The sequence below is a fragment of the Neolamprologus multifasciatus genome, chromosome 5 (genome assembly GCF_963576455.1).
Source record: "Neolamprologus multifasciatus chromosome 5, fNeoMul1.2, whole genome shotgun sequence".
In the NCBI taxonomy this organism is placed as follows: domain Eukaryota; kingdom Metazoa; phylum Chordata; class Actinopteri; order Cichliformes; family Cichlidae; genus Neolamprologus; species Neolamprologus multifasciatus.
In genome coordinates, this window is record NC_140443.1 from 4831889 (window position 1) to 4859389 (window position 27501).

Here is a 27501-nt window from a genome sequence, read left to right on the forward strand (position 1 = left end):
AACAGGGTTCTGGCTGTTCGGAGGTGGCTTGGCCCTGACTTATTGAAGAATTAAGAAAGCGGAACCGGCTGTTCAAACCCCCACAAGGCTGCCCGCTGGGATTGGAACGATGGGAGAGGCGTGAGTTTCTCAAAATGGGCTCATTGAGTCACCACGGATAAGATCTTGGAGAGGCTACAGCTGCTGTGAATACTCAGAATAAGATCTCTGACTGCAGACTGGATACATCTCGGAAGGACTAGCCCGGAATAACATCTCTGGGCGCAAAATTGGATGACTTCTCGGGGAGGCACACTGCCGTGAGTTCTCAGAAATCGGCTCCTTGAGCACAAGAAATGACAACATCACAGAACGCAAGTATGGCGAAGCTCGCGGCTCTCCAATGGGACCAGTGTTGGACTGTAGAACTGCTTTGAAATTCATATGAGCTGTTGCACTAAAGTAAAAAATTAACATCACTCATCCGGATACCTCTCGGCGCCAGCTACAAGGCCGGAGCTGAACAAAAACACCCTGATAACGACTGTGTTTAGTCTGTTCCTTCCCATTCCATGCAAGGCCACCTGGGTTGGCTGGAAGACTGTTTACTTAGCCTGGCAGGGCGAAGGACACTGTCTCAGCTGATCTATCGACACGCACACACATACATATACTGATACTGATAAGCACTCACTGACGCATCACCCTCCCTACCCCGGATCCAACGCCACCTCCAACGCTTACCTCCCCTCTGATGTGGACATCGGGTCAGTTGGAGGCGCAGTCGAAAGATTGCAGCGGTCCCAGATCAGATGTACACACTGGAACTCTTTCCCATGTTGCTTGTCTGTGTTTATTGTGCTATGGTGTGTTGATATCTGTGCATTCCTGTATTATCCTTTTGTGTTACACATTTCGATGTTTTTTTTTCTTCGCTACCTAGCCTGACCTGTCTCCCCAATGTGATGTTTGTGTATTGTATGTACGGTCGGCAAGGTCTATCATCTCGGTTGTGGGCAAAAGACCTGCAACTGACAAATAAAGGCTATCTCTATCTATCTCTATCTTATTGTTTTGTCTTTGATTTGTTCAGTTTCATCAGATTTATTTTAAGAACACACTACCATGCTGAGATATGCCAAGGTTTCATCATTCATTTGGGAATCAGCTTGTTGGTGCAAAAATGCTCTTTTTAAGTCTGTTTTATCTTTGTCATTTTTGTAGGTTCAACTAAAGCAATGGGAGGAACGATGGGCTCAAGGCTGTTGCACAGTGCTGTACTTACATTACTATTTTGCTGCTACAGTTGGCTTAATTTACCTAATAACCAGTACTGCTTTTGCTGTACACTGCAGTGTGTTGTGGCTTAAGAATAAGACACATACAATAAAATGCCATTTATACAATAAAATACAATGAAGCAATTTAGTCTGTTTAAAATATAGATTTATTTATTAATTAAAAATAGAATCATGACATTTTTTCACACACTGGCATTTCTGAATTGCATTTGCTCTTACAAATTTTTCATTTACATAAAATAAAATAATATGATACAAAAATAACAACAATGATTACAAATTTCAATTGAAACAGAATTCAAATTCTTGCATTCTGTGAATGCTCCAAAAGTACACACACACACACACACACACACACACACACACACACACACACACACACACACACACACACACACACACACACACTTTTAAAAACAACTAGAACTTTGAAAATTGACATTTTCTTTCTGTAGGCCCGCTTGTAGGTATTTCAGGTAATGCCAACCTGATGCATTAAGTACAGTAATAGAGCTGTCAGCACACTCTAAAATACAGTAGGGTGATAAAGTGCTTAATAAGACATGTTGCAATGGCACTTCAATGTCACATTGAGTCTTGGACAAGAAGTGCCTACAATATCAATCATAATATTAAAATACAACAGTTTTATAATTATTTCACACAGGTGTAAAGTAAATTGCTTTAATACAAGAGCAGCTCATAGAGGCAAGAGAGAGAGAGGTGAAAATAGTTTATCAAATATCAGCACAAAAATAAAATAAAAGGGTTTTTATGGTCGTTGGTAAAAAATTCCCTCATGCACTGTTTCAATTGTTCCCTTTACATTATGGCTGTAAAATCCAAGTCCGTAAGACATATAGTATATCAATACAGCCAAGATGAACACAGTGTCAATACAGGTAGAAGTAAAGAAACCCTGGGTATAGACATTAATTTATTAACACTCTTCCAGGTTCAAAGTTGGGGAAACTAAAAAAAAAATCTATTGCTGAGCTTCTTTGCGTTCTCGTTGTTGTACTGCTGTTTTCATTTTCCCCTTCCTTGAGTAGATCTCAGTTTGCACCGTTTCCCACCAAATTTAAACTGTACTGTGATTTTAGTATGGAAATAGGTAAACATTTGCTTTACCTATTGGAACATTGGTACATTGGAACATTGGTCCAATGTTCCAATGAACATTGGTCTATTGGAACATTGGTAATGTTCCAATAGACATTCTGCTATACAGTTAAAACTATACAGCTATGCAAAGATTGTGAAATTATGAAGCATAAATTATGCATGTGTACGATATTTCCTGCATATGAAAGAAACAAGACTGCCTCCACCTGGAAAGCATGAAATTTTGCAATCTTTAGACTTTGAGAGCTAAAAAATGTCAGCGTGCAGCAGGACATGCTCACCGACCCACCTACCCTCCAGACCTTCACCTGACACTGAAGCAATAGCTAAATGTTTGCTCACATTGCTGAGAATAACCTTGGATTCATATGCTGTTAGAGCCACAGTTGCCCAAATGATAAGCCGGGTTGTGTAAATAATACAGTGGAGATGCTGATTAAACATATTCCAGCTGCATGCAGCATGGGGTACCCTTTGACAGAAATCAGTCCAGATTTCTTGCATTGTAACAACAACTTGTTCCCCTCGCAGCCTCACAATGTGATCAAAGTATTTGTGGAATGTAAATGCATTTGCTTTAATGTCATCAGAAGTTAAAGAAAAAGGCACGCTTTAAAAGTTTTTCATTTCTTTGAAAGCATTTCTGTAAAACAGCAGCATTTAGGTGGATGAAGATTTACAATGAAAAAAATAGTTACGTAAAAATGAAAGTATAGAATATATATATAATTTTTTTTTACATTTGGACACTGATTATAACACAAAACAGACTATAAAACATACAATGAATTAGGAAAGAAATTAGTGCATCTTTGAACTTCATCCCGGCAGCACGTGAAAAGTAAAAGTCGTAAGGTACAAATGACAAAAGTGGAAATTAATTAATGCAAGACTTTATGGGCTTATATAAGTTTGAAAACCTGATATCATTACTGCACTTTTGTATTCACTGTATTTTTTTGCATTGAAATCTAAACTTTATTATTGAGTCCTTCATATTTTAGTGCTGCTCTTTGATTTTTGTCTCTGACGTATAAAAGAATAAATGTATCTGCATCCAGACTTAGCGTATTTGCTCACCTCTAGGCACTGAAATGCATTTGAGATTCTTTAAATACTGACTACAAGAGTTTAGAAATAAATTAAAAGTTACTACAAGCAGTAAACTGTATCAATACCTATTTCTTTAGAACATAATACTTATATACTCATAATATTCTTTTTGTGCCCATAATTTTCTTAATGTAAACCTAGAGTGTTAATTTATACGTTTATGTAAAAATACACACAACACACCTATTGAGTAACTGCTATAAAACAATCGTGTTTGTATTTGTAAAGTCTAGTAACATCCTCTGTCGATAATTCAAAAGTCTTTTGGGTGGGCATTTCTCATTTTAAAGTACTCTGTGTAAAAGTTGTTTGTCCAAAGTTGGTCAAATTTGTGTTTCTTTAAGCCAACCTGTCTACAATACACTCAAGAAAATAATTAATTATACCACTAATAGTAATACTCAATTTTTTATGTGCATCCACAGGTCTCCACTATCATGTCAGGGACATCTGTTTTGACAATGCTGTGCTGAGAGTTGAAGTAAACCATGGAGAGTGGTCGACGCTCTGTGGGAACGCAGCATGAGGCTGTAGCTGTGTTAATACCATTGACTTTGAGTTGGCTGAAGACAGTGGCATGGAATGAGGATGCTATACCTGGGGAACCGGACAGATGTTGGGGGCAATGTCCCATGCAGTAGTTCATATGGTAGCCTTCAGGCGCAATGATCCACTCATCCCACTGGATGTCTTTAAACTTGATGTAGAAGTCTCTCTTGCAGCAGACTGTTACATCGTCACCGCAACGCACTGAGCGCTTCCTGAGCAAATGCTTGGAGTGGTCATCACGGAGACGCACCTGAGCCACCAGGAAGGGCTGGTAGGGGGTCTCAGCAGAGCCATCTAGGGAGCAAAGGTTCTGTCCGTCTTCTTCGCAGGTGACCTCCAGCTGCAGCCGATGTTGGCCCCCGTCCAAGAAGGTTTGCAGCGTGTGGGTGACAGAGAAAGTGTGCCAGTTACTCTCCTTGACGTGCAACATCTTTTCCATCACCAAGGTCCGATTAGAGCCTGAGATGTCACCATCTACGGAGAGGAAAACCTGAGCAAGGAGACGAGAGTTCCGTTGTGGGTCCTCAGAGGCACGGGCATAGATCCACAAAGAGGACTGGAGGACCTGGATACTTTGGCCACGTTCCTGCAGAAACTGAAAGGTAAGGCTAAGGCTTGCCTTGTCACTGCTCTTTGCATCATCTATGAAACAATGACAATTAAGAAAAACACATAATGTTAATATTTGGAAAAACTTCATAGCTCATCACCTTTCATACCCTTATAAAATTAATGGAAGTATCAATCCTCTTTCACTGTTTTAAGCATTTTACCTTATGGTTAACTTTTCCTACAATACAGCACAAGGGATATTGTATTTAAAGGTTTAGGCAGATTACATGTGTATTTGATTTTAAATATAAAGACCAAAATGCAAGTCCTGGAGCAAGCAGCCACCTTCAGACTTCTTCAAATTTAAATGCACCGTTGCATTTTATGTTGTGAATATGTATAAGAGATTTTGGAGACCCCAGCAACAGAAACCTTCTGAGAGAGGACGTTTAGTCATTTGCACTCCTCTTTGCAGAAGCTGTCTATGCACTTCATACAGATTTTGATTTACATATTCATTCTTGTCCTCTTTGTCTGCCACCCAACTCCAAATCACAATCCTATCACCACAACCTGCACGAAATTACGTAAATTCACTTTTTTATTACTTTCTTATGTAAATCTTGTTAAAAGTGCAACAATGTAACACTGAAAGATAGATTCCTTTTAAAGCTTGCTTACCACCAGTTCGTGTATTTCCACTTTAAAAGGCAATAAAATGTGTAGTTTGTCCAACGGGAGCAAACGTTTTTGCATATAAGTAACGATAGATACTTGGATCCTTAATATTACAATATAATAGTTCAGGGAACCCTAGCCTTATGTTAATATCTTACGCAGGAAAAGAGACCTTATTAATCACAACGCGGTCTCTTGTAGCGTTATTGTGCCATGCGAAAACAGCTTTATAGCATAGAAAGTGGATACAAGACTTACTTATATCTGCAAAGCTCACTATTTCATAGGCTTGATCTCTGGTTGGTATATTGTTTTCTAGTTCAAGGGTACCATCCTGTCTGACGCGCCCCGAGTGAAGTTTGCGCAGCGCCGTGAGGAGCGCGACCCGGGGCACGGTGTGAGTGATGTTTGGTTTCTCTTTCAGGTGCAATTTGTCCAAAAGTTGCTGCTTGGCGAATTCTATCATCATCCTTTCCTCTGCGTCCTTATCCATCGCTGACAACCTGCAAGACGCGCAGCCCGGGGAGCCACTGACCCAGAGACCCTTAAACAGCAACGGTGCCAACAGGAGGAACGCTGAGAGTGACAAAGACATGGCCATCTTCGATCTTAAAGTAAATAACTACGTATTTGTACTCGGGCTGAGGTAACTAATAAACGTCTAGACTTCTAAACTGGACAACCAATAAAAAAATCTTCAAATCCTTCCCCTTCTGAGTTGTTCTTTGCGAAAGAAAGTCTCCCAAACGTCAGAGGTCCTTGTTGGTAGCTCGTGAAGAGAGCTGAGTGATGTTTCACCCTCCTGATGGTAAAGATATCTGGGGTAATCCACCAAAACTGGTGACACGTTGGAAGGATGCACCAATGAGCGCATCGGGAAGCTTGGAAATTACTGGCAAAACACCTCTGTCCTCTCTCACAACACACGCACGGGCACACGCAACACACTCGCACGCAACACGCGTTCACATGTAAGTTACTGTCTCACAGTCACTGCATACACGTGCTACATGATATCACACGCTGCTTTAGATTAATTACTACGCAAGTCCATGGCTGGTTTGGACACATATCGGGAAAGCCCGATAAGGTCTAGAGTTTATCACAACAGGTATTTTCTGTGCCACGTTTCTCCACTTCAGTGCCACCGATACGTAACCTGCCAGCGCACTTGTCGATCAAAGTTGAAATTCTCTGCCCTTTAACCTACTTACAGAATATTCGTGTCCCACAGACACCAAGCAATTGAATCCGTGGGCTTTAGCTTAACCTGACCGAAAACACTCGAGGATATGAGGCGGAAAGTTTAATGCGGTATTTGAAACACGTTCCGTCATGTTTCCTGCAAGGTGTCATAATGTCGTGCAGTAAAACGATGCCTCGTGTGTATATGTGTGTGTGTGTGTGTGTGTGTGTGTGTGTGTGTGTGTGTGTGTTTGAAGGAGAGAAAGAGAAAGCTGGGAAAAGGCGAACCCTGCCTTCATGTCGGTACATGATTTGTCTGTCTGGGTTCTCACAAAAGTGCTGAGCCAGCTTGATATGGTATACTAAAGATAACGCTGTCAATAAGCCGGACAGTGTATGCACTTAAATAGGCAAAAATACGTTAAAGTGACCCTCTTTTCATCATGTCGGGGTCCCGGTCCAGTGTGAGCAGGAAAAACAATGACTTCCACAATAATAATTTAACACATAAACTACATGCATATGCACATGGAAATAATAGTTGTGAAACAGAAGCGGTCACGTGTTGATTGTGCGCACATCTCCACAAACATAAACTGTATGGATCACAACACGGGTTGCACGCATTTTTATTTCTTTTATTTTCTTTGTGTTCACGTTTAGTGTTAAATGTGAGTCAAGGCCTTATCATATTAAAGGAGTACTTGCCTGCCCACGTGTGGGGCATTTTGAGAATTACAACTGACCTCACCAGGTGGTGTCAAAGAATGTGCCCAATACATATGAATAATTTAAACGTAAAGTTAAATCAAATAAACACGTTACATTTATTACCTAGAATTGTCAGTATTTTTACCAGGGAGGTTTGAAAAATAAGGTTAAAACCAGCGTATTTTTAACTACTGCCGTGAATACAAACAATATATATATCTATTGATATTAAATGTTTATTAGATAGACTAGATGTTATAGGCTATAAGAACAAAAATGTCATCTTAAGAAATGTGAAATCGTTACATTTTATAGTATTTAAACAACTTTGAATGACACATCTCCTACAGAAGTGGACAGCTGTCAAATTACATCCCAGTAATAGATTTTCAAACATACATCACTGAGATGTAACGAAACTGCATATTACATTTTAACGCTTGATGCACAAAACAAAGTTCTCATGCATCCTGTAGGCTACGTATCCGTACGACTAGGAGGTACGCCGCTGACGTCAACTGTCGGTGAGGGGAAAAAAGTGACGCTAACACACACAAGCCGGAGCCCTGACGGGGGAATAGCGTTTTGTTTCTTTTTTCTTTAGTTTTGTGTCATTTATTCTTTAGGGTTTTGTTGTTATTTAGCAGTATTCCTGCGTCGGACTCGACCGCCGTGTTCTTCAGCGCTTGCTATCTCGCATTAACGTCCATGCTGCTCTCCCCTCACGCGGCGCTATTTTGACAGTCGGGGTCGCGGTGAGCCAACTCAAGCTAGCAGCACCATTATATTAGCATCGGTAAGTCATTTGGAAAGCTTGCTAACCGTACTAGCTAGCACCTTCTATTTTGAGACCTGACAGTGCTCGTACATGTTCACAGCAAGTTTCGCCATTCTGTGACACGGCACACTCTTATTGAACAGCGAGATGTAATATTAACGCTGTGTTTCATGGACGCTGAGTAGCTAGCGTCCACTAAAAAGAAAAGGCTAGCTAGCGGGCTAGTATTAGCTAGGTAGCTAATTATACACGCCGGACGAGGCAGGCTAATGCTGTGAGCTAGCTATTGTTAGCATAGAGGCAAGCTAATATTTTCAGTCAGCTGCACAGCTACGACTCTGACCAAACTGCCATCTGTCTTCTACAGACCTAAGTTGAAGGATTCTCCACGTAACTCAAGACATACTGCCAACAACACGGTAAGTCGAACCCGCGAAGATGACTCAAGAGCCACTATCTTTAATATGTAACGCAACGTCAAGCACCATCTTTAAAGTCCGCCTTCTCTATGCCAGGCACGAGATGGCCATGTTAACATTTTATCCTTCCAATCGTGACCGAGAAGGTTCACTAAAACCCTGGGAATATTTGCTTTTCCGAAGCGATTAACTATCTGGATGAATCAAAATTAAGTAATTGTTAATTGCGTATGGCTCTTCATTGAAGTCATACTCAAAACACACACTGGATACAACAAAGTTTTATTTATTGACGTGTGTGACTTTCATATAACAACTCAAGACTAGAAACGTCAGCTAACAAGGTTGAGGTATTAATACAAACCAACGGAAAGTTACAGAGCTGTAGTGTTTTTATAGGACTGAGTGCCGGTGGGTTGCATGGCGGAATGTAGGTTGTACTACAGTACTGAGCAATTTAAGGTTGTATTGTATTAAGTGTTTTCATTAGCTTGCTTTTTGGCATTCAAGACTAAGTAAATATCAGTGATTTTAAGCCTTGGCTCTTCCAGTCTTAATTCATTTTTAGTGACTCAGAGCTGGCTAGAGATTTGTGCCCCAGTAAATTGTCTGTAAAACGCATTGTTGTAAGTGATTGAGAAAACAGTGGGGTTTTCTCAAGACATACTTCACACTTGGTTATCACTCTCCGAGTCTTGGCTTTAGCTTTACTTTTTTGAAACTCAATCCTAAAATAGGCAGCAACAGTGCTGTGAAAACAAGGTGGGATCACAGCATAGAAGTGGTTCAAACATCTGCTCTGGGAAAATGACATGTGTGCCTGGGAAAACAACAAAACACTCCCCCCCCCCCCCCCCCCCCCCATACATATCAATTGGTGTTGGCTAGTCATGTGACAATGAGAACTGATAAGCGGCAAGCAGGGACTTCCATTTTAGTTCCATTTGATGTTGGGATTGTCATAAAAATGCTTCCCAGTTAGATTAATAGTAGTCAAAGGTGATAACCCCAAGAAAACAATGTTAGTTTTTCTGGTTTAAAGCACTGTTACTACTTTACCATCAATTTCTTCCCTAATACAGCTTTATTCTCTTAAATATTTTGTAAGCAACACAGAGTATGATTGTTGGTGTTAGGGCAGTATCATTGAAAAGTATGGTCCATTGTAAGATCTGTAGGAGGTGAGTCATTGAATCAACAGTCTACTGTTGCTAAGGCCACCAATGAGAAAGATGGAGTAACCTGCCTCTCTGTCAACATATTTCCCTCCCTTATACCCTGCAGCCTGTGGATCTTTGTGCATATACATAAATTCATGAAACTGTGAAGCATCGATTGCTTATGGAGTTTTATGAAAATCAGAAAATTTGTTGATTACTATCTGTTAAGTATATGTAATTTCATGTTCGTGTTTATAGTGGTTTGCAGAGTGCTTTCGCCTATTCTAGTAGATCATGTGGTTTTTATGCTAACTTGCTCACTTTAATGTATTTGCTTCCTGCATTCATGTATTCATACAAGCCAAGATGGCCATTGTAAGCATATTTTAAACCCAGAGTAATTAAAAAAATAAACTTATCCAATAAGATTATATCTGTGTATTTATCGTGCAGATATCCATATCTGCTTCTGCTTCTGCCTCTGAATCTCTGTTTGCAGCAGCATAAGCAGAAGAGTGGCTTTTTCTAGAGAGATTTGAAGAGCTATTTATAGATCTCTGCCAAAGCACCAAGCGTGGTGCTGTTGCTGCTGCTCCTATCTGTCTCTGCTCTTAACCGCTCCTGCTTCTGTTTCTCTCCATCTTCATTTGTTTCCCCTTCACCTGTTCTTAGTTTTCTGAACTCATTTTCTCATGATGTCTTCTACGCTAAGTGTTTGTCAGTCTTCTTTTTCCATTACTGTCCTCCATTGCTTGCTTTGATGTAAATTATCGATCAAAGCAGAAGGGAGGTGACATGGTTATAAGTCAGGCCTCAGATTGGTACATCAGCTTGACTAACTTTAGTATACTTTATTGCAAAGCTGGATGTTTTTTGCATTTGTTAGTAGCCTTTATTTAGTAAAAGATATGGCTCACAGTCCTCAGACCATGCAGAATCACAGTAGATAAGGTGGGTTTGCCTAAATAAAGGTGTTTTAGTAAAAACTTGTTATGACTGCTTTGAATATTTGCAGTGTAAATAACAACAGCTTTCCAAGTGTTTCATAATAGCTTTAGCTTAGCTATGCTGCATGCAGAAATGGCAGCATCTTGTAAGGTGGTTGTGTTCCCACTCAGTCTATCTGTGGTATCTTTGGCTACTGATCCTCACTCAGCCCCTCCCCTTTCTTCTTCCTTCTTTCTAAGCCCTTCTCTTACTGATCTGTGAAAGAAGCTACCTGGCTGAAGAAGTGACAGGACAGGTTATGAGGCATTAGTCCATGCAATGCATTTTATCCCAGTCATGTTGTTAGCCTGAGATGAACCTTTTTTCAAGGCCATGCTAGGATTGTAGAATCATTGGTTGGGTAAGTCTGGTGTCGTAAATTAAGCAATGCTAGAAAAGAAGTTTGATGCTAAACAGCTGTTTATTAAATTTCTCTGGCTGCTTATGTTTTGCAGGGCCCTCTCAAATGTTAGGTGATGCTACTAACCACTGAGCCACAGTACTGATCTTCTGCTCAGTGTTTCGACTTTAAAGGGAAATTTATTGTACAGTTAAGTGCATAAGTGTATGGGCTATGACACAATGTTTGTAATTTTTCCTCTTTACACCACCACAGTGGATTTTAAATCAGATAGTCAAGATGTAAGTGAAGTGTAAACTTTTATTGTCACTACAAGGGGTTTAACAAACACATTGCATTAATTGTTTGGAATGTTTTGGCGTTTTTCATAATAATACATTTTCAGAGGCTCAAAAGTGACTGGACTAACACCATTTGAAATATAAAAATGATCATTTTAAATACCTGGGCAAAGATGACGTGATTTTAGTGACTGCCTGAAGTCAAAAACCCCTGGACACCACTAAATCTCCCTTGAGATGCTCTGCCAGCCTGTTCTGCAGCCACCTTTAGTTGCTGCTTGTTTGTGGGTTTTTCTGCCTTCAGGTTTATCTTCAGTAGGTGAAAAGTATGCTTTGTTAAGTTGAGATCAGGTGGCTGGCTTGGCCACTGAAGAAACTCTTAGGTTGCATTTGTACCGTAGTCTGTTGTAATTCATTATCCATTCACTCCGTGGAGTGATGTTCAGTTTTGTAGGATTTGAATCTGAGCAGAAACTATAGCCTTGTACACTTAGTTCATCCTCCTCCTCCTACTTTTATCATCATCAATAAACACTAGTGGACCGGTTCCACTGGCAACCATACATGCTCATGCCAGATTTGACAGATAATATGGCATGCTAAGGTAGGGCTGTTCGATAAATATATATATATATATATATATATATATATATATATATATATATATATATAGATATAGATATAGATATAGATATATAGATATATAGATATATAGAGATAGATAGATATATAGAGATAGATAGATATATAGAGATAGATAGATATAGATATATGTAGATAGAGATAGATAGAGATAGATATGTAGATATAGATATGTAGATATAGATATGTAGATATATATATATATGTAGATATATATGTATATATGTAGATATATATATATGTATATATATAGAGATATAGATATGTATATATATAGATATAGATATGTATATATAGAGATATAGATATGTATATATAGAGATATAGATATGTATATATAGAGATAGATATATAGATATATATATATATATATAGAGATATAGAGATATAGATATAGATATATATAGAGATATATAGATATAGATATATATATATATATATAGAGAGAGAGAGAGAGAGATATAGAGATATATATAGAGATATATATATATAGAGATATAGAGATATATATTGGATGACGATATAAAAACGTCTATAGTTTCATTTTACGCTATCGTTTGTTTCGTGGTGTCGCAAAATAAACTGTTTACGGCAATATTTTCTCATCGTTTTGATGGTCACTGTAGTGGCTATATTAATTTATTAAAGTTCTCTCTTTCTCTTATATTTAATGTAACCACACAACAGACGGACAAGTGCCTGTTTTTATGCGTTGTCGTTAGCAACAACGACGGTAAAACCATCGCATGTCCGCTTGTTTATTTTCCACATAAACCTTTCATAATAAAGCTCAAGATCCTGTTGAGACTTTTCAAAATAAACGGAATCACGTGAAAAAGTATGCAGAGTATTTACGCATGAAAAGCAAAAAGGAGCCGTCAGGTGCTAAAAAATAAACCTTAGACTCAAACTTTAGAACAGGCTTTCCCCCGCAGCACGCTGTGTAATAATTACTCACCAAGGAAACAGCAGCCGATACAACCTATGTCTAAAAATGTGTAGTTTCATGCATTGGTTAAAACACTCGACTCCAGGTACACGACCACCTGGAAACACTTCAGCAACCCGAGATTCACAGAATTGACAGAAAATGTTAAATTTTTGTGATTTATATCGTTATCGGATGATAGATGTTTTATATCGGGATAAGAGATTTTAGTCATATCTAACAGCCCTATGCTAAGGATCATAAGTCATTCATTACCTTTTCAGTTTGTCTTCCCATCATTATAGCGCAAGCTGTGCTTGATTTATTTTATCTGTCCAAATATTTTTTTTCCCCCAGATCTGGGCAGGTTCTACGTTCAGGTTTTAGATGTTTTCTGGCAAAATGTATTCTAGCTTTCTTGTTGTTGAGTGTAATCCATGTATTGCACAACTGCTGTAAACCCTCTGTATTTAAATACCCTGTGTATCTCTTAAACTCTGACAGTGATACCTCTTTGAATATGCTTGAGTTAGGTAAATGTTGTGAAAGATATTTCTTAACCATGGACAGAATTCTGTGATTATCTACTTCAGTTGGTTTCCACCTTTTTAGGACGTTTGTGGTGTTGCTGAGCTGGTCAGTGATTTCTGATGATTTTGCCATTTCTCAGTTTTTCTGTCTCTCATGGACAGGTTTATTTATTTTTGTACCTTAATTGACAGTATGTGACCAAATATCTCTTATTAAGAGTGAACAGTGAATAGTTATTATATGCACTTGAAAATAATCTCAGATTTTTGATGTTGAATTTGTCACCGCAAAATGAGGGAACAGACTTCACCTGGCCATGAATCTGCATGTCAGTCAGTTGTCTAATTACTTTTGTGTCTTTGCAGAGGTGGCACTATGTATATCGTCAGCCTTAAAGCTGAACTCTGCACTGAAATCACATTTTGATAGTTTGATTTAAATTATGAAATAATAAATGAAATAAATATTGAGGATTGATGTGAGTCTAGATATATATTTGAACATAAACTGCCCTCTCCCAAAGCAGGAGAGAAGCATTACAGAACAACCTAATAATTACTACATGTACTGTAAAAGTAACAAAGCTCAGAGTACCCAAGTTGCTGTTGGAGGGTTGTTCCTCTGTTTCTGCGTGAACTTGTAGTACTGTAACTCTTTACCTGAAAGGCTACTAGAAGTAATCCTTGAAGCTATTTTCTGAACTGAGTGCTTTCTGTCATATTTCATGCCTGATCACAGAACAAAACAACTGGGTTTGCATCAGAAGTCAGTAAGGGTGGTCTCTGCCTACGCAGCTACACCTGGAAAAAACATAGAAATTATTCTAATGGTCATCAAACCACATCTTATGGATATATATGCTGATGTGTCAGTGATATCAAGGGTCCAGAGGAGGTTGCATTTATAAGAGGAAAGGGTTAAAACAGTTTTGTTCTATTTGAATAAAGATTGGACACATAAAACAGTGTTTTAGATTTACTGAGACTTTTAGCTGACTAGAAATGTAACACTGATCTGTGAAACTGGTGAAAATGATATTCTGATATGCATTTAAACAGGCCTATATGTCAATTGCATGCAAGTATCCATGATAAACGGGGGTAGAACTCCCCACAAAACAATGTGCACCATTTTTCTTCTTCTTCTTCAACTTCTTCATCTTCAACTTCTTGAAGTCCAATCCTATGGCGTGCATCTTTTAGTAAAGTCTGTTTTAAATAATTTTTTATTTGCCTTTATGAAATCTTCTCTTAATTGTAGACTTAATATTAATGATCGACTTATCTCCTGGATTGTGTTATAACTTGCATGAAGTGAAACTTGGTGAAGCTGTTGGTATTTGTCATGCAAAGAACCCTGCAGCCATCTAAAAGCTGAAATCGTGTGTAGACATCGAGGCCTTTTTATGCTGCACTATGTTCTTGTTTTTTTCCTTTAAATTTTTAATTTTTTAGTGAACTAAGGATGTGCAGTCTAACTTGCATCGCGAGCTCCTTTGTCTGCAAGTTATGAGTTGATATTCAAATGACTTTCGACTAATGATTGAACAATCAAAGCCTTGTCTTTTTTTCACAGCTGCATGAATACAATTTCTAGAGGGACCACAGTCTAACACTTTTCTTTAAATTTTGCTCTATAAAGCCTGGTCACATACTGTCAAGCCAGAAACCATGAGACAGATAATCCTCCTAATGTTTTCCTTGATGCTGAACTTTTGACTGCATAATTTCCCTCCACTGCATCTTTCAGCTGTCATTTGCAGTGGGGGCTACTGGGAAAACATGCAAATGTGTTGTCTTGTTGCATTAAGGCTTATCCTTGCTAATGAGGTGGTTTCATTATTTCACTCCATCTTCCCTTCCTCCTCTTTATTTTTTTTTAAATTGTTTATATATTGGAGCAGTTGTCTGGTTCACCAGCATCTGTCAGTACTCATTTAGTTTGTCCAGACAAAGGCCAAAGACAACGACTTCAGACTTTCCATATAATGAGTGATGAATGGGGACTGTGGCTTCTGCCTGTCTCCAGGTGTTTGATTATTGCAAAAAAAGTTCCAAACCTTAACCTGTACCTGTGAAAGAGTCTATTTATTTATATTAATTCATTTACTATAAGCTTTCAGTGGTGCTACTGTTGTATCAAGTGACATTATAGCGGATCCAAGCAACTCTTTAAACAGCTTGGCTTCTTGCGCGCCATGGTTTGCCTGTCATTGCAATTATATTGTTTCACAAAGGCAGAGAGCAAACAAGACCTGTAAGAGAGAGAGAGACAGAATCCACACGAAAGGGAGGGTCGGAGGAGAAGGGAGGGGTGCACACTGTGCGCATGATGGCATAAGCGTGGTAGTGAGAGAGGGAGCCAGCTTACAAGCAAGATTTTCTTTCTCACTGCTGTGCTTGTGCTTCATTCAGAAAAAGAAAGGGGGCAGTCGAAATAGAGTTTTTTGACCGTTTTCATGAAAGCCATTAAGAAAACTGAGCTGGTAGTGTGCACAGACAAGAAGACAACACGGCAAGCTTGAAGACGACAAAAGTTGAACGAGCTGAAGAGACGGAAGAAAGACCTTAAACACCCTACAACTCCAGCAGGAAATGGGATACATTTATTTGTAGTAATAGGGGAGAGAAAACTAATGACAGCGTTGCCCAGATCTGCTTCTGCTGCTCATTCTCCTGCGATGATTTGGTTTTATCTGAGACACCTGATCTGATTTGGCTCGAGATCCATAGAGCTGAACTCTAAATACAGGAAGGATGTGCACTGTAAGTGAATGTGCTTGTGCGTCTTTGTCATTGGGTGTTAATAATTTGTAGGTGAGATGTAGCTTCTGTAGCTGTAGGTGTGATTTTTAGCATGAAGCCATTGCTGCTGCTATAATTAACTCTTGTTATGACACATTGCATTATCACTTTCGGGAAGTTCCTAAAGCATTTTTAAGCAATGTCTCATCAACAGTGCAAATATGATGTATTAAGGTTGACTGAAAGGTAGTTTCCTATAGTGTGTATACAGTTTATTTTATCACATGTGATTGCATTTGCACAGAAAAAATGTATACATGAAAGCATCTAAGATACTATAATGTGTGGCGTATTTACCAGTGTCATGTGTACAGGGTCATGAAACATGTTTGAGGCAAATGCTGAGGTAATAAGGAATTCCCTTCCACTGTCCCTGTGTGGGAGGAGGGACAGAGGAGGGTGGAGGTGGGCTGGTGGTGTGGAGAGTCACTGAAGTAGGCGTTGCTCTGCAACACTGTCATACTGATTGTGAGGGAGGGAGGTGTGCAGAGGAAAAGGACAACGTATGGGCTTACATAAGGCATGTGGATTGCACTGTATTTTAAGCAATAGTGGTTGTGACTGTTTGTGAATGCACCTGGAATTTAAGACGTCTCCTCCTTTATTTGTGGAACACAGTGTGCGGGAATGAACAGACTAGAGAGGAGGTGCGAGAGAGGCAGCACAGCCGTGAGAGATGCACAACAGCAGAACCCTCTTGAATAAAAAATCTGCCACTATAAATAGCAAGCCATCCTCATGGCTTGAGCACTGCTTCAGGTTTAGAAGACCTGGCTTTCCCTCTCCATCGCTGTTCTGGTGGTTATAACCCTGAAAAATCAACCCACAATCCTCCTCATTTCCTGCTTTTATTCAATTTTTTTGATTGCTTGCCCCAGATCTCCCTTGTTCTGAACATGGCCTGTTTATATAATTCATTTTTATGTACACGCATCCATCTCTTTTAGTCTCCTAAGTAATGCATCTTATTGAATTAGCTTGATGTACATAATATGGCAACGAGCCCATCATTGTACCCTGTTCTCAGTTAGAAATTGAAAAGACAGACAACTACCACAGCTCCAGATTAAATATAAAATGCTCCTTTGGCGTTATGTTGCTAGAGCTATTGCTGTTTTTCTTTTGCTGTTTATTAACATGTGAGTCTCTTCTCTTGTAACACAACACAGATAGCTGAAGTCAGGTAATTAGCGTTGACTGAGCTAATAAAGTCCATCCCCTCACTTGATAAAAATATATGTGCATCCTTGCATGACCAGTGCTTTTGCTGTTTGTTTGTGATATTGGAGTTCTTCTCCTTACGTAGTTGGTGCACCTATAGCCTCACTGCTGCATACTAATTGTTAATGCGTGGGAAAAAGCCTGTGTATCAAACGGAGGAAGCACGAGAGGGCGAGAAAGAGAGGGGGAAAAAAATCAATAGCAAACCCCTGAGAAACTGCTGCTGTAATTGCTTTATACGTCAGAAGGTTCACACCTACTCCTTTGAGACTTTAAGAAAAATCTAACTCCAAAACTTTTATTTTGAATTCAGTCTTTGTTACAGGAAAAAAGAAAACCAAATCATCAAAAACAAACAATAAGGAAGCGCTGATTGAATTCTATTTATCTGATTTCACTCTTTCCCTACTCATCTGAACTTTTACAATGTTTTTTTTTTATGTGTCCTCATTTGAGCTAATTATAGTATTAATACATGCTAATTTATGTGTGACCTTTTATAAATACATCAGTTCTTTTCTGATGAATTGACATCTGCATTACAAATTAATGTACCTGACACAAAGCATAACTTTAATGAAGGTAGATGGCTAACAGGAGCTAAAAGGAAGAAGGGTCAGTAAAATCCAACTGCAATTATTTGAGCTGTAGAGAGCTATAGAGACAACTTGTGCTTTACTGTGGGGCTTATATGTTCAAATAAAATGACTATGTGGCTCAAGGTAGGTCAGCTCAACCTTGTATCTACTTTATCCTCAGATGAGCCTGGGACAGACGTGTGCCCACTTGGTGAATTTTAATGAAGAGACAACTAAAAGAAAGCGAAATATGACAGCAGGAGTCCTCTAAAGACGAGAGGTGTTGTATTTAAACAAGACAAGTTCAGGAGTGCTTCTAAACTTAGTGTATTAAATAGCCTCAAAAATAACTTGCATAATTAGGCGATGATGAACACAGGAGCAGAGAGGCAAGCAAAACTGTAAGAAGAAGGGAACAGAAATTGGTATCCTTATGCTGGCAGAGCTATTGGGAGCAGTTGGCTTTTACAGGTAAACAGATGGCATGGCACAGCACAGCACACTGATGACCTGCCACCGCTGTCAGGTCAGCTACGTGATCTAGTGAGCCGCTGCAGTGTGCAGTTTCTCTAATTAACTGTACTTTCTGATCTGTGCTGGGGCTGGTGCGTTGCCAGTGTCATGCTAACATTCTCACAGCTGAGGAGAAATTGTCTTTAGAATTCACCATATCAACACATTTCATATCAGGAAATGTCCAGAATTTATCAACTGGAATTTGGTGACTAATTGGTATCAGTGATTAACTTATGGCTTGTTAATTATTGATGGACATTAAAAAAAACTATCAAACAAAAAAACAACATTCAGATGTGTTGCGGTCCCTCCTTAAAGCACAGTGTCATTTGAGACACTTAATTTATCAATACTAAGAGAACTAATATCATATTTCCTTTTGTAAATAGGTTTATATTTTGCCTTGTTAGCATGGTTGTGAAGTCGTTGTTTTTACCATGGTGGCTTTAGACAAGTCTGTTGACTAGTCAGATTCTGTGTTACTGACTTCTGACCATTAGAAGCTGCTTTAGCATGCAGTAATGGGTGTGTTTGCTGATTGTCCCTTGGTATTGCTTAAATTGTATTACATCAGATCCTCTTTTCCATCTAAGACAGTGGTCCCCAACCTTTTTTGTGCCACGGACCGGTTTATGCCCGACAATACTTTCATGGACCGGCCTTTAAGGTGTCGCGGATAAATACAACAAAATAAAACTAGTACCGGTACCGAAAAAAAGAAGATTTATTCATAACACACGTGAAAAGACCCAGGAAAACCGAGTAAACAATAAAAACGATAACAAAATAACACTGAAAACCGATAAAAACCCTGAAAACTATACATTTCACACCTGAGCCTCAACTCTCGCGGCCCGGTACCAAACGACTCACGGACCGGTACCGGTCCGAGGCCCGGGGGTTGGGGACCGCTGATCTAAGACATAGGTCATCAGTTAACTCGTATGTTGTCTCATAAAATGTTACCTGGTTAATACCAAACTCACATTTTCAAATACTAACAGAGTCTGGGAGCTGAGCGTCAGACTGCAGAGAGCAGCTGTAGCTTTTAACACCCCAAACGTTCAGGAGCAGCAGGACTCTTATTACACATGCTTCCAAAAACATTAAAAATAAAGGGATGAAGTGTATCGTGGCGCTCTCTGCTCGGTGTATAAATATGCTCGTGGTTAGTAAGCACTGACAGACAATGCTTTTGGACATCTATTCCACCTGACCAGCTGTTTCCAGTGGCAGCTGGACCAACTGCAGTCAGAAAGTATTACCAATATATCAGTGCTGAACTGTTGTCCCTTCTAAAGATAATAGTAAATTAATGTGAAACACTGTAACTTGTTTGCTCTGTTAAGTATTTTGGGTTTTGATGGCGCAATCATAGAATAGCAGTTTTTAATGAAATTGTTGGCTATTTGAGTTAAAGTAAACACGGCAGTGTTGAATTATATCTGAATGTCAGATTCTTAATGTACCCCACTCTGAATTTTGCTGTAAATATCGCAGTAAACCTGTGGAAAAGTTGTCTGTTTGTCAATTTATTGATTTAATAATTACCATGTCTAATTGAGAAAATGGTGTAAATTAGCATCCTTAGGATACATTACTAAACTAAATTCACTGTAGTCTATACAATTTGTTTCATTTTGCATCTACAGCTCAAGTAGCCATCAGCAGGCCTGTCTTCCTCCCCTTATTTTTCTATTTTAACACAGTGTCGTCACTGTTGAGACATTGCAGTTGTAATGTTAGCTCATAATGGACAGAGGCCGTGACATTTGTGCTTTTAGTGAATTGTGTGATGATGGGTACTCGTCTAGAGGTGAGTGATTTGGCCAGTAGATAAGATGATTTGGGGAACAATTGTCATTCAGAATCTGAATTACAATTCTCCCCACAGACTTAGTTGAACTCATGATAACATAATTGTCATGTGATCATGTTGTCTGCATATATATCTATGTAAACTTTATGCTCTGATTTTGTTCTGAAAGTTTTGGAAGTTACTGTAATTTTGTTTGTCATGCATGGACATGGGTTATTGTTATTTGGAAGTATTTTCTGTAAGTAAAGTTCTGTAGACATAAATGTACCCCTGCACCATGTTGACAGGAAGGTCATGCTGTGGACAGCAGTAAAAATTATAGCCACCTAAAAGACATCACTATCGGTTTACATGTATGATGTATTAAGAAGCTTTTATCCCCTTAACCTGCTGGTTGATGGTTAAGTCAAAGCTGGTACATTTCAGAAGTTTGCGACTATAACATTTTAATAGGCTACTTCAGACCTGAACTAAGTTGCCATCCAAACTAAATTAAAAAATCAAAGGAAACAGGGTAGCATTAGGGCAGGGCAATATGGCCAAAAATATTTATCACGATATATATTTGAAAATTTGTGATAATGATATAATTGACGCGAGACAAAATACTTTACAACTCCACAACTTTAATGGGTTTTTAGCACTAATAAAGTTATATAACATTTTAACAGTGCAAATGCAAATTCCTTGCTGACAATTTAACCAAAAGGCATTTCCAGTGGAAATTGGCCAATATATCCTGAGCATAATCATGTTTAATATCCACAAAAAAGAGGTTATACACACACAATGCGGTAATATTATGTTGAACCACAGTACGTATCACTCCGCGAGGCTCCTGTCTACAGTAGCCGCAGTGCTCCGACAATCCATCAAGCGGTGCGGGTTTGTAGCTTAGCAAAGTCGTACTAAAACATTTTTGACAGATTTTTGAGCGCCGTGTACCACATAAAATCAGTTCAGTAATAACGATGGCTCGCTTGCATGCTCTGCCAAAAAAAAAAAGTGCTTCGGTGTGTATCTGACGGACGAAAGCCGAACCAGTTCCACACCACTGAAGTATGGCGTTATTTTTGTGCCACTATTCTAATGAAAACATTAGAGCATTTATGCAAATATGTGATGTCTTGATAAATCAATTACACAGCACCATTCTTGCATGAAAATATCTTAAAAGTTTATTTTGTGACCCAGAAAGAGTAATATTTCAAATATTGCCACTCTGTGTTCCTCCGCCACTGCCTCATTTGAGTTTTGGACGAAATGGATTCTGGGATATTGCATTTTGTCATTTCGAGCTGATTGGAGACCAAAACAGCCAATCAGATTTTTTTTTGAATCCAAGTCTGTGATTGGCTGGGTTTGTGGTACAAATATAATGGTGTACAGAAAGAGTTGAACGCGCACGGGCAGTAATGTTGAGAGCGCAAGCTACACATTGCGAGCAAGCGCAAATGCAAAAAACTGAGCGAGAGGGGCTGCTATTCTGAAAAAGACATTTTTTTTGCATGCAGCAATGAATTTTGTTCACTCAAATTTAGCTTTTCTTTGCTCAAAATAAATTTCTCCTCAAAATGCAACACTTGCACCTGCAAATTTTTTTACGTGTGCTCAATTTTTTTTTTAATGTGCGCTCAGAATAGTGGCACAAAAATATCGCCATACTGAAGTTGCACCATTTTTATAAACCAATTCTGGTTCATCTGTTTAATTCAATGATCTGCTTTCGCCCTTTTCATTCTCCGTCGCCGCCATACTTTTTTCTGCCATGTGTGTATGAAAACAACAGCACTGCGCGTTTTTACCCAAATTCTATCGCGATATTTCATTTTCTTATCATTGCCTAACATTATACTGGTATTACTGTGAATGGTATGATATGGCCCAGCCCTAGGCAGCATGTCCTTTTTTTTTTTTTGGTCAAGAGACTCAAATATGTTTAAAAGGGTTCATTCTTTCACTGTTGCCACACATACAGTTTATCATCAACTTAACCATCACTTTATTTATTATTGATCCAGTTCTGTGTCCTTTCTTGAAGCAGGAAAGCAATGAGAGTGAGGGGGCTGTTTGAATCAGAGGGTTAGGAAATCTTTTATGTAATGCAATATCAGACAGTAGATCAGTATGAAAAACACTCTCAATCTAAATTTGATTAAAAAATCAATATATTTTTAAGGAATGCATATATTGCCATCCCTAGTTTTAGCATCATTACAGGTTTAACAATGCTTACTCGATATATCTGTATTAGAGTATAATTAGTGATGTTGTTGAATTATTCCAGTAAATATTAGAAACTAAATAATAAATATATTTGCTACACACTATTCTTCATCTTGCAGTGAATGACTTCACTCACTCTGCAAGCTACAATCAGCCTGATGTAATTTATTTCACGACGGATTCTGTATGGCTCTTCTGACAAGCAGGTCATATGCCAAATTAAGATCATCGTATCACCATCCACTAACCTCATCTGGTATGTGTACAGAGATCTTGTTTGGGGTGTGTCTGTCTTGTTTTCCGGCCATGGACAGTGGTATATGGTATTTGATATTTATTTGGCAAGACTAGCCCTTGGGACTAAAGGAGGGATTAGAAACACTGCAGAGGATGATGTCTGGTGATCTAGGGAAATGAGTATTCGCTAGCTGGATGGCTGAATGAATGGCAGTGTTGCCTTCCTGCTGGTTATTCTTGAGTGCACAAGCCACATTGTAAGAGACCACCACTTTGCACTGGCCTAAGATAGACAGCCTGGCAAGTTGACTGGCTGGATGCCTGACTTCTGGGTTTGGCTGGCTGGCAGTACTCAAGAAGCCAACAGTGTTGTGGTGTTGGCAGCCCAGAAATACAGCTGTTATTAAGTCTGGCTCAGGCAAATAGAGCCATTTGTGTAGATCACAGAGGACATCGGTCACCATCTGGACACATCCAGTAGTTGGTTAGCAGTAGTCAGACTTTATAATATATACTAGACCATTATGTTCTAATATCCCAAAGTAGCACTGTAAAATCTAATAGCGCGTGCAAGCAAACCCTTACTTATAACCAGCCCAGCTCTCGAAAGCTGTTTCTAATGTTGCTCATCAGTTGTCATGTAATTTTCTTTTTGTTTTTAGTTTCCCCTCTTGGCCCATCTATCACAATTAGCTATTCCACAGCCTGTGCCTCAGTCATGGGAACTGCTTAAGCCTGTACTGGTACAGTCTACACTTTTGAAGAGTGGGCAGTTTGTGTCCTAGGTGGCTAATCATTCGTCAACAAAGCTTTGAATTGTACATTTCTAATACAACAAAATGCTCATGGGTTAGGGTTAGGTTGCAACAATCCCAGTACATGTTATTATTAAAAGATGCAGTGTTTTTAATCCCTCCTTTATTTTTGACTTCATTCTTTTGTTTTTTGGATGTCAGTGTAATTAACATTAAATGAATATAACTGATTAAGTGGTGTGTGTGCTTCTAAAAGACAAGTTATAAAGAACACACTTAAGTAAATGTCATAACACAAGACACTAACTTTGGAGCACAGTGCAAGCACATTGGGGGACAAATGTGTTTGTAATACTGCTCAATTTACCAAAGAATCTGTGTTTAGATATTTTTTTAAATTGGAAATGTATCTGTTTTGCTGTCAAATACAAGCACACTCTGACAAAGGATTCCTTGAATAACTTGCGACAGTGACATACTCATTCATGAGTCCTCTCTAAGCTTTTTAAAGACTAGACACTGCATTTTAAATGATGTGTAATTATGTGGTTTTTCACTTGGTGTGAAAATAAGCAGCCAGAAAAAGATTTGGTTTTGTCCACACAACATCCTGATATTAAGTAGTACTGCAAATTCACTCCCACTACATCATTCCATCCATACAGTTTATTTCCCTGAATGTTGACAAGATTACACAAGAACTGGCAAAGTGAAACTGAAGAAACATTATGCAGAGGTGGAGCATGGGCAAAGGAAGAATCCATGACATTTTCTTGATGATCTGGATCTCTTTCTTTAATGTTGTGAGACAGAACATTATCAGAGTGCACGCTTTTCAAGTGACCCCGTAGTGTTTTTTTTGTGTCCCTCAGTTGTTTGCAGCACATGTACACAACCCAGCGCAGCACTGTCAATATCTCCCTGGGGAGATTGCATTAAATATTACATCTCCTCTTCCTCCACCTGTCTATAATTGTCAGCTTGTCACTTCCACTTAGACTGTGGCAAATTTGAATTTCATCCCATGATCACACAGAAAGTCTTAAGAATAACTTCTGAGGAAGCATAACTCAGTTTTTAGACTGAAGTGATTATGAAGTGGTTTAAGGGGCAATAGAAATTGTCGCTGCTCCACTCTGCTCTCATATTGTACAGAACAGAAAATAATAGATAGTGGGCAAAAGCAAACAGGTTTTTATAGCATTTCTAAATTGCTAAACTGTGAAAACTAGCTGGATAAAACTTTTTGCAAATGTCTTCATTTTTTCAGTTGCTATCTCTGTGGAAAGGTGAAGATGCAAGGAGCTGAGGTAGTGAAAGTGCATGAGTTTAAATACCTGGGGTCAACCAGCCAAAGGACAGTGCAGTGTAAGGAGGGCACGAAGGGAGTGCAGGCATGGTGGAGACAAGTGGCATAAGTACTTTGTTACTAAAGGATGGCAGCAAGAGTGAAAGGCAGGATTTACAAGGTGGTAGTGAGACCCGCTCTGATATATATTGTTTGGAAATGGCGGCACTCACAAAAGGCAGGAGGGGGAGCTGTAGGTGGCACAGTTGAAGATGCTAAGATTGGGACTGCCCAGGAGAGACGGGATTAGAAATGAGTACATCCGAGGGACAGCTGAGGTTGAGCGATTTAGAAACAAATGTAGAGGCGAGGCTGAGATGGTTTGGACATATGCAGAGGGGGGATAGCGGATATATTTAAAGCATGTTGAAGATGGAGCCTTTGGGCAGGAGGAAAAGAGGAAGACCACAGAGAAGATTCATGGATGTAGTGAGGAGCAGAGGATTGGTGTGACAGAAGATGATGTCAGGGATAGGGTGAGATGTTGGCAGATGATCCAGTGTCACGACCCCCAAAGGGAGAAGCCGAAAGACGGAGCCATTTCCTTTTATCACACTCAACTGTGACTTGCTGTGGGGAACAAAATATAATTGGAGCGTACCTGAAGACAATCTAATGTCTCTGGAAGGCTTCAGTGTGAGCTATAGCATTTTGAATGGATTCACTTGAGAGACCTATGTCCTGTAAATTTACTGTGAGCTAGTTTGAGCAATGTCAGCAATATTAAAATAACATTGAGCTTTGAGTGTTTAATATTTTGGTTGATGGGTGTACAATGACCTTTTACTGTGCATAATGTGCATCTGACAGAAAAGGGCAGTTACTATCTGCTAGGGCCTACTTACTTATTCTGGAAATCTGTTCTTGTGTCTGTGAGCTCAGTCTGTTTAGGCCAAGGTTCAGCTCCAACAGACCTAGTAGTTAGTCACTGCTTTCATGTGAATGGAGCCAGTCAGGGACGTCATGCCCAAAGTGCACATTTAAACAAACTATGTGAATGAATCACATTCTAATAATTTTGTGTTAATCTGGTGTCCCCCTGTGTGTTTGCTGTGTCTGCAATTGAGCTGTGTTGTTTAGGCTGTATGTAACCCACGATGCTGCTCTGTGTGTCTGTGTGTGTCGTTTTTGTCTTTACAAGAATACCCAATGATAAATACATTGAGCTTTGTAATTGGGGATAGACGAGGGTCGTGAGAGAGAAAAGAAGCGAAAAAAAAAAATGGGGGTGTTGAGGGATATGGCTGGTTTTCTCTTGGTGACAGAGCTTGTTGCCATGGAGCTGGTCCTCCCATTGGTGGAAGTCTGGTCCAATCACTTAACAGTGCAGATTGTTTCATCATTGAGAAGTTTTTCCTCTCTTCCTGTCTCGCTAGCCACCCCTTGCTCCTCCATCCTTCATTCTTTTTCCCCCCTCTCCCATCTCTTACATCCTCTTGCACTGCTTCTCACACTAAAAGAAGCTGATATGTTACATAAGGTTTATAATGAGTGCAGTAGCTGCCACCCAGTTTCATTTTGACACAGTTATTCATTTAACATCAGCGGCTCAAGTGTGGGAGGCAGAATCTTTCATAAATCTCTTCACGGTGCTTGAGGAGACAAGATAACTCTAAAATCCAATATACATCTTCTTGAGGGCAGCTAAGAAATGTGATTATTTCAAATCACGTTTCTGATTGCCCAGAAGGTTTAAACACTGAAGTGCCTAGCTGTTGGACAGGTTTTTTTTTTCCTTATTTTTTTTATTAGTTGCTGATGCTTCAGTAATGCTGTGTCTGAAATATTAGATTTAGCAGAATTTGAGTTTGTTCCCATTTTGCACAAAGTTTCAGGAATATTTCAGATGTAAAACATGATGAATGCTCATGACATTTTCTCATCTCAGTAGTGTTGTCTTCGGCAGATAGACAAATAGATATTTGTCTGTTATACATCGCAAAACAAAAGAACGCCCCTTTTTCTTATTGGAAACAGAGGTGGGTCATCTGTGTGTTTGCTTCCCCACATATTTGTAACTGAAAAGTAGCTTTTGGGCCTACAATGCGTAAACATTAGTGGTGCAACGGATCAAAAATCTCACGGTTCGGATCGGATCACGGTTTTAAGTCACGGATCGGATCAGCAAAGAAATTAAAAGACAAAAATTTAACATTTACTTATTCACTTATTGAAGTATTTTTTTGCCTGTCAAAAACATTCAACTCAAGACTCATTCCACGAAATTATAAAAAAAAAAAAAATTATGGTTCAATATAGGGCAGTATAGGGCTTTGTATCTACCACTCAATTCAATTCAATTTTATTTTATTTATAAAGCGCCAAATCACAAAAACAGTCGCCTCAAGGCACTTTATATTGTAAGGTAGATCCTACAATAATACATACCGCTGATTATATCGCACTCCACTGTGATATAATGAGCTGTCACGGTCACGTAGCTTTCCGTTGCCCTGGAGCTCCACCCATTTGTAGTAGTTAGGGCAACAGAAGATGCCTGGGACAGTTCAGCCATAACTTTAAACTTTTCCTGCTCATACATGCTTGGAACGATCTTGCCACTAAAGTGGATGCGCAACGGGATATCATAGCGTGGCTCAAGCACGTTCATCATAGTTTAAACCCCTTGTTTTCCACAATGGAGTACGGCCTCCCGTCTGCAGCTAAACACCCCAATAGCTTTTGTAATAGCTTTAGTCCGGTCAGACTGGGCAGCA

General features: G+C 39.2%; 2 protein-coding genes across 13 annotated transcripts in view; one reads left to right on the plus strand and one right to left on the minus strand.

Moving 5' to 3' along the window:
- Positions 1-1403: 1403 nt before the first annotated feature.
- LOC146517883 (inhibin beta B chain) lies at positions 1404-7011 on the minus strand. The gene is made up of 2 exons (XM_085159525.1): positions 5556-7011; positions 1404-4709 (listed from the first exon to the last, which is right to left on the minus strand). Exons 1-2 carry the CDS (start codon positions 5896-5898, stop codon positions 3928-3930), a joined length of 1125 nt encoding a protein of 374 aa, XP_085015651.1. The 5' UTR covers positions 5899-7011; the 3' UTR covers positions 1404-3927.
- Positions 7012-7677: 666 nt separating this feature from the next.
- The window catches only part of r3hdm2 (R3H domain containing 2), a 59954-nt gene continuing 40130 nt past the window's right edge, over positions 7678-27501 (plus strand). For 8 of the 12 annotated variants that reach the window (XM_085159500.1, XM_085159493.1, XM_085159498.1 and 5 more), the window contains exons 1-2: positions 7679-7989; positions 8339-8390. The gene's annotated coding sequence lies outside the window, so the exon portion shown is untranslated. Of the gene's footprint in view, positions 7990-8338; positions 8391-27501 lie in introns of all 12 variants that reach the window. The other 4 variants (XM_085159491.1, XM_085159494.1, XM_085159492.1 and 1 more) reach the window with 2 other exon arrangements.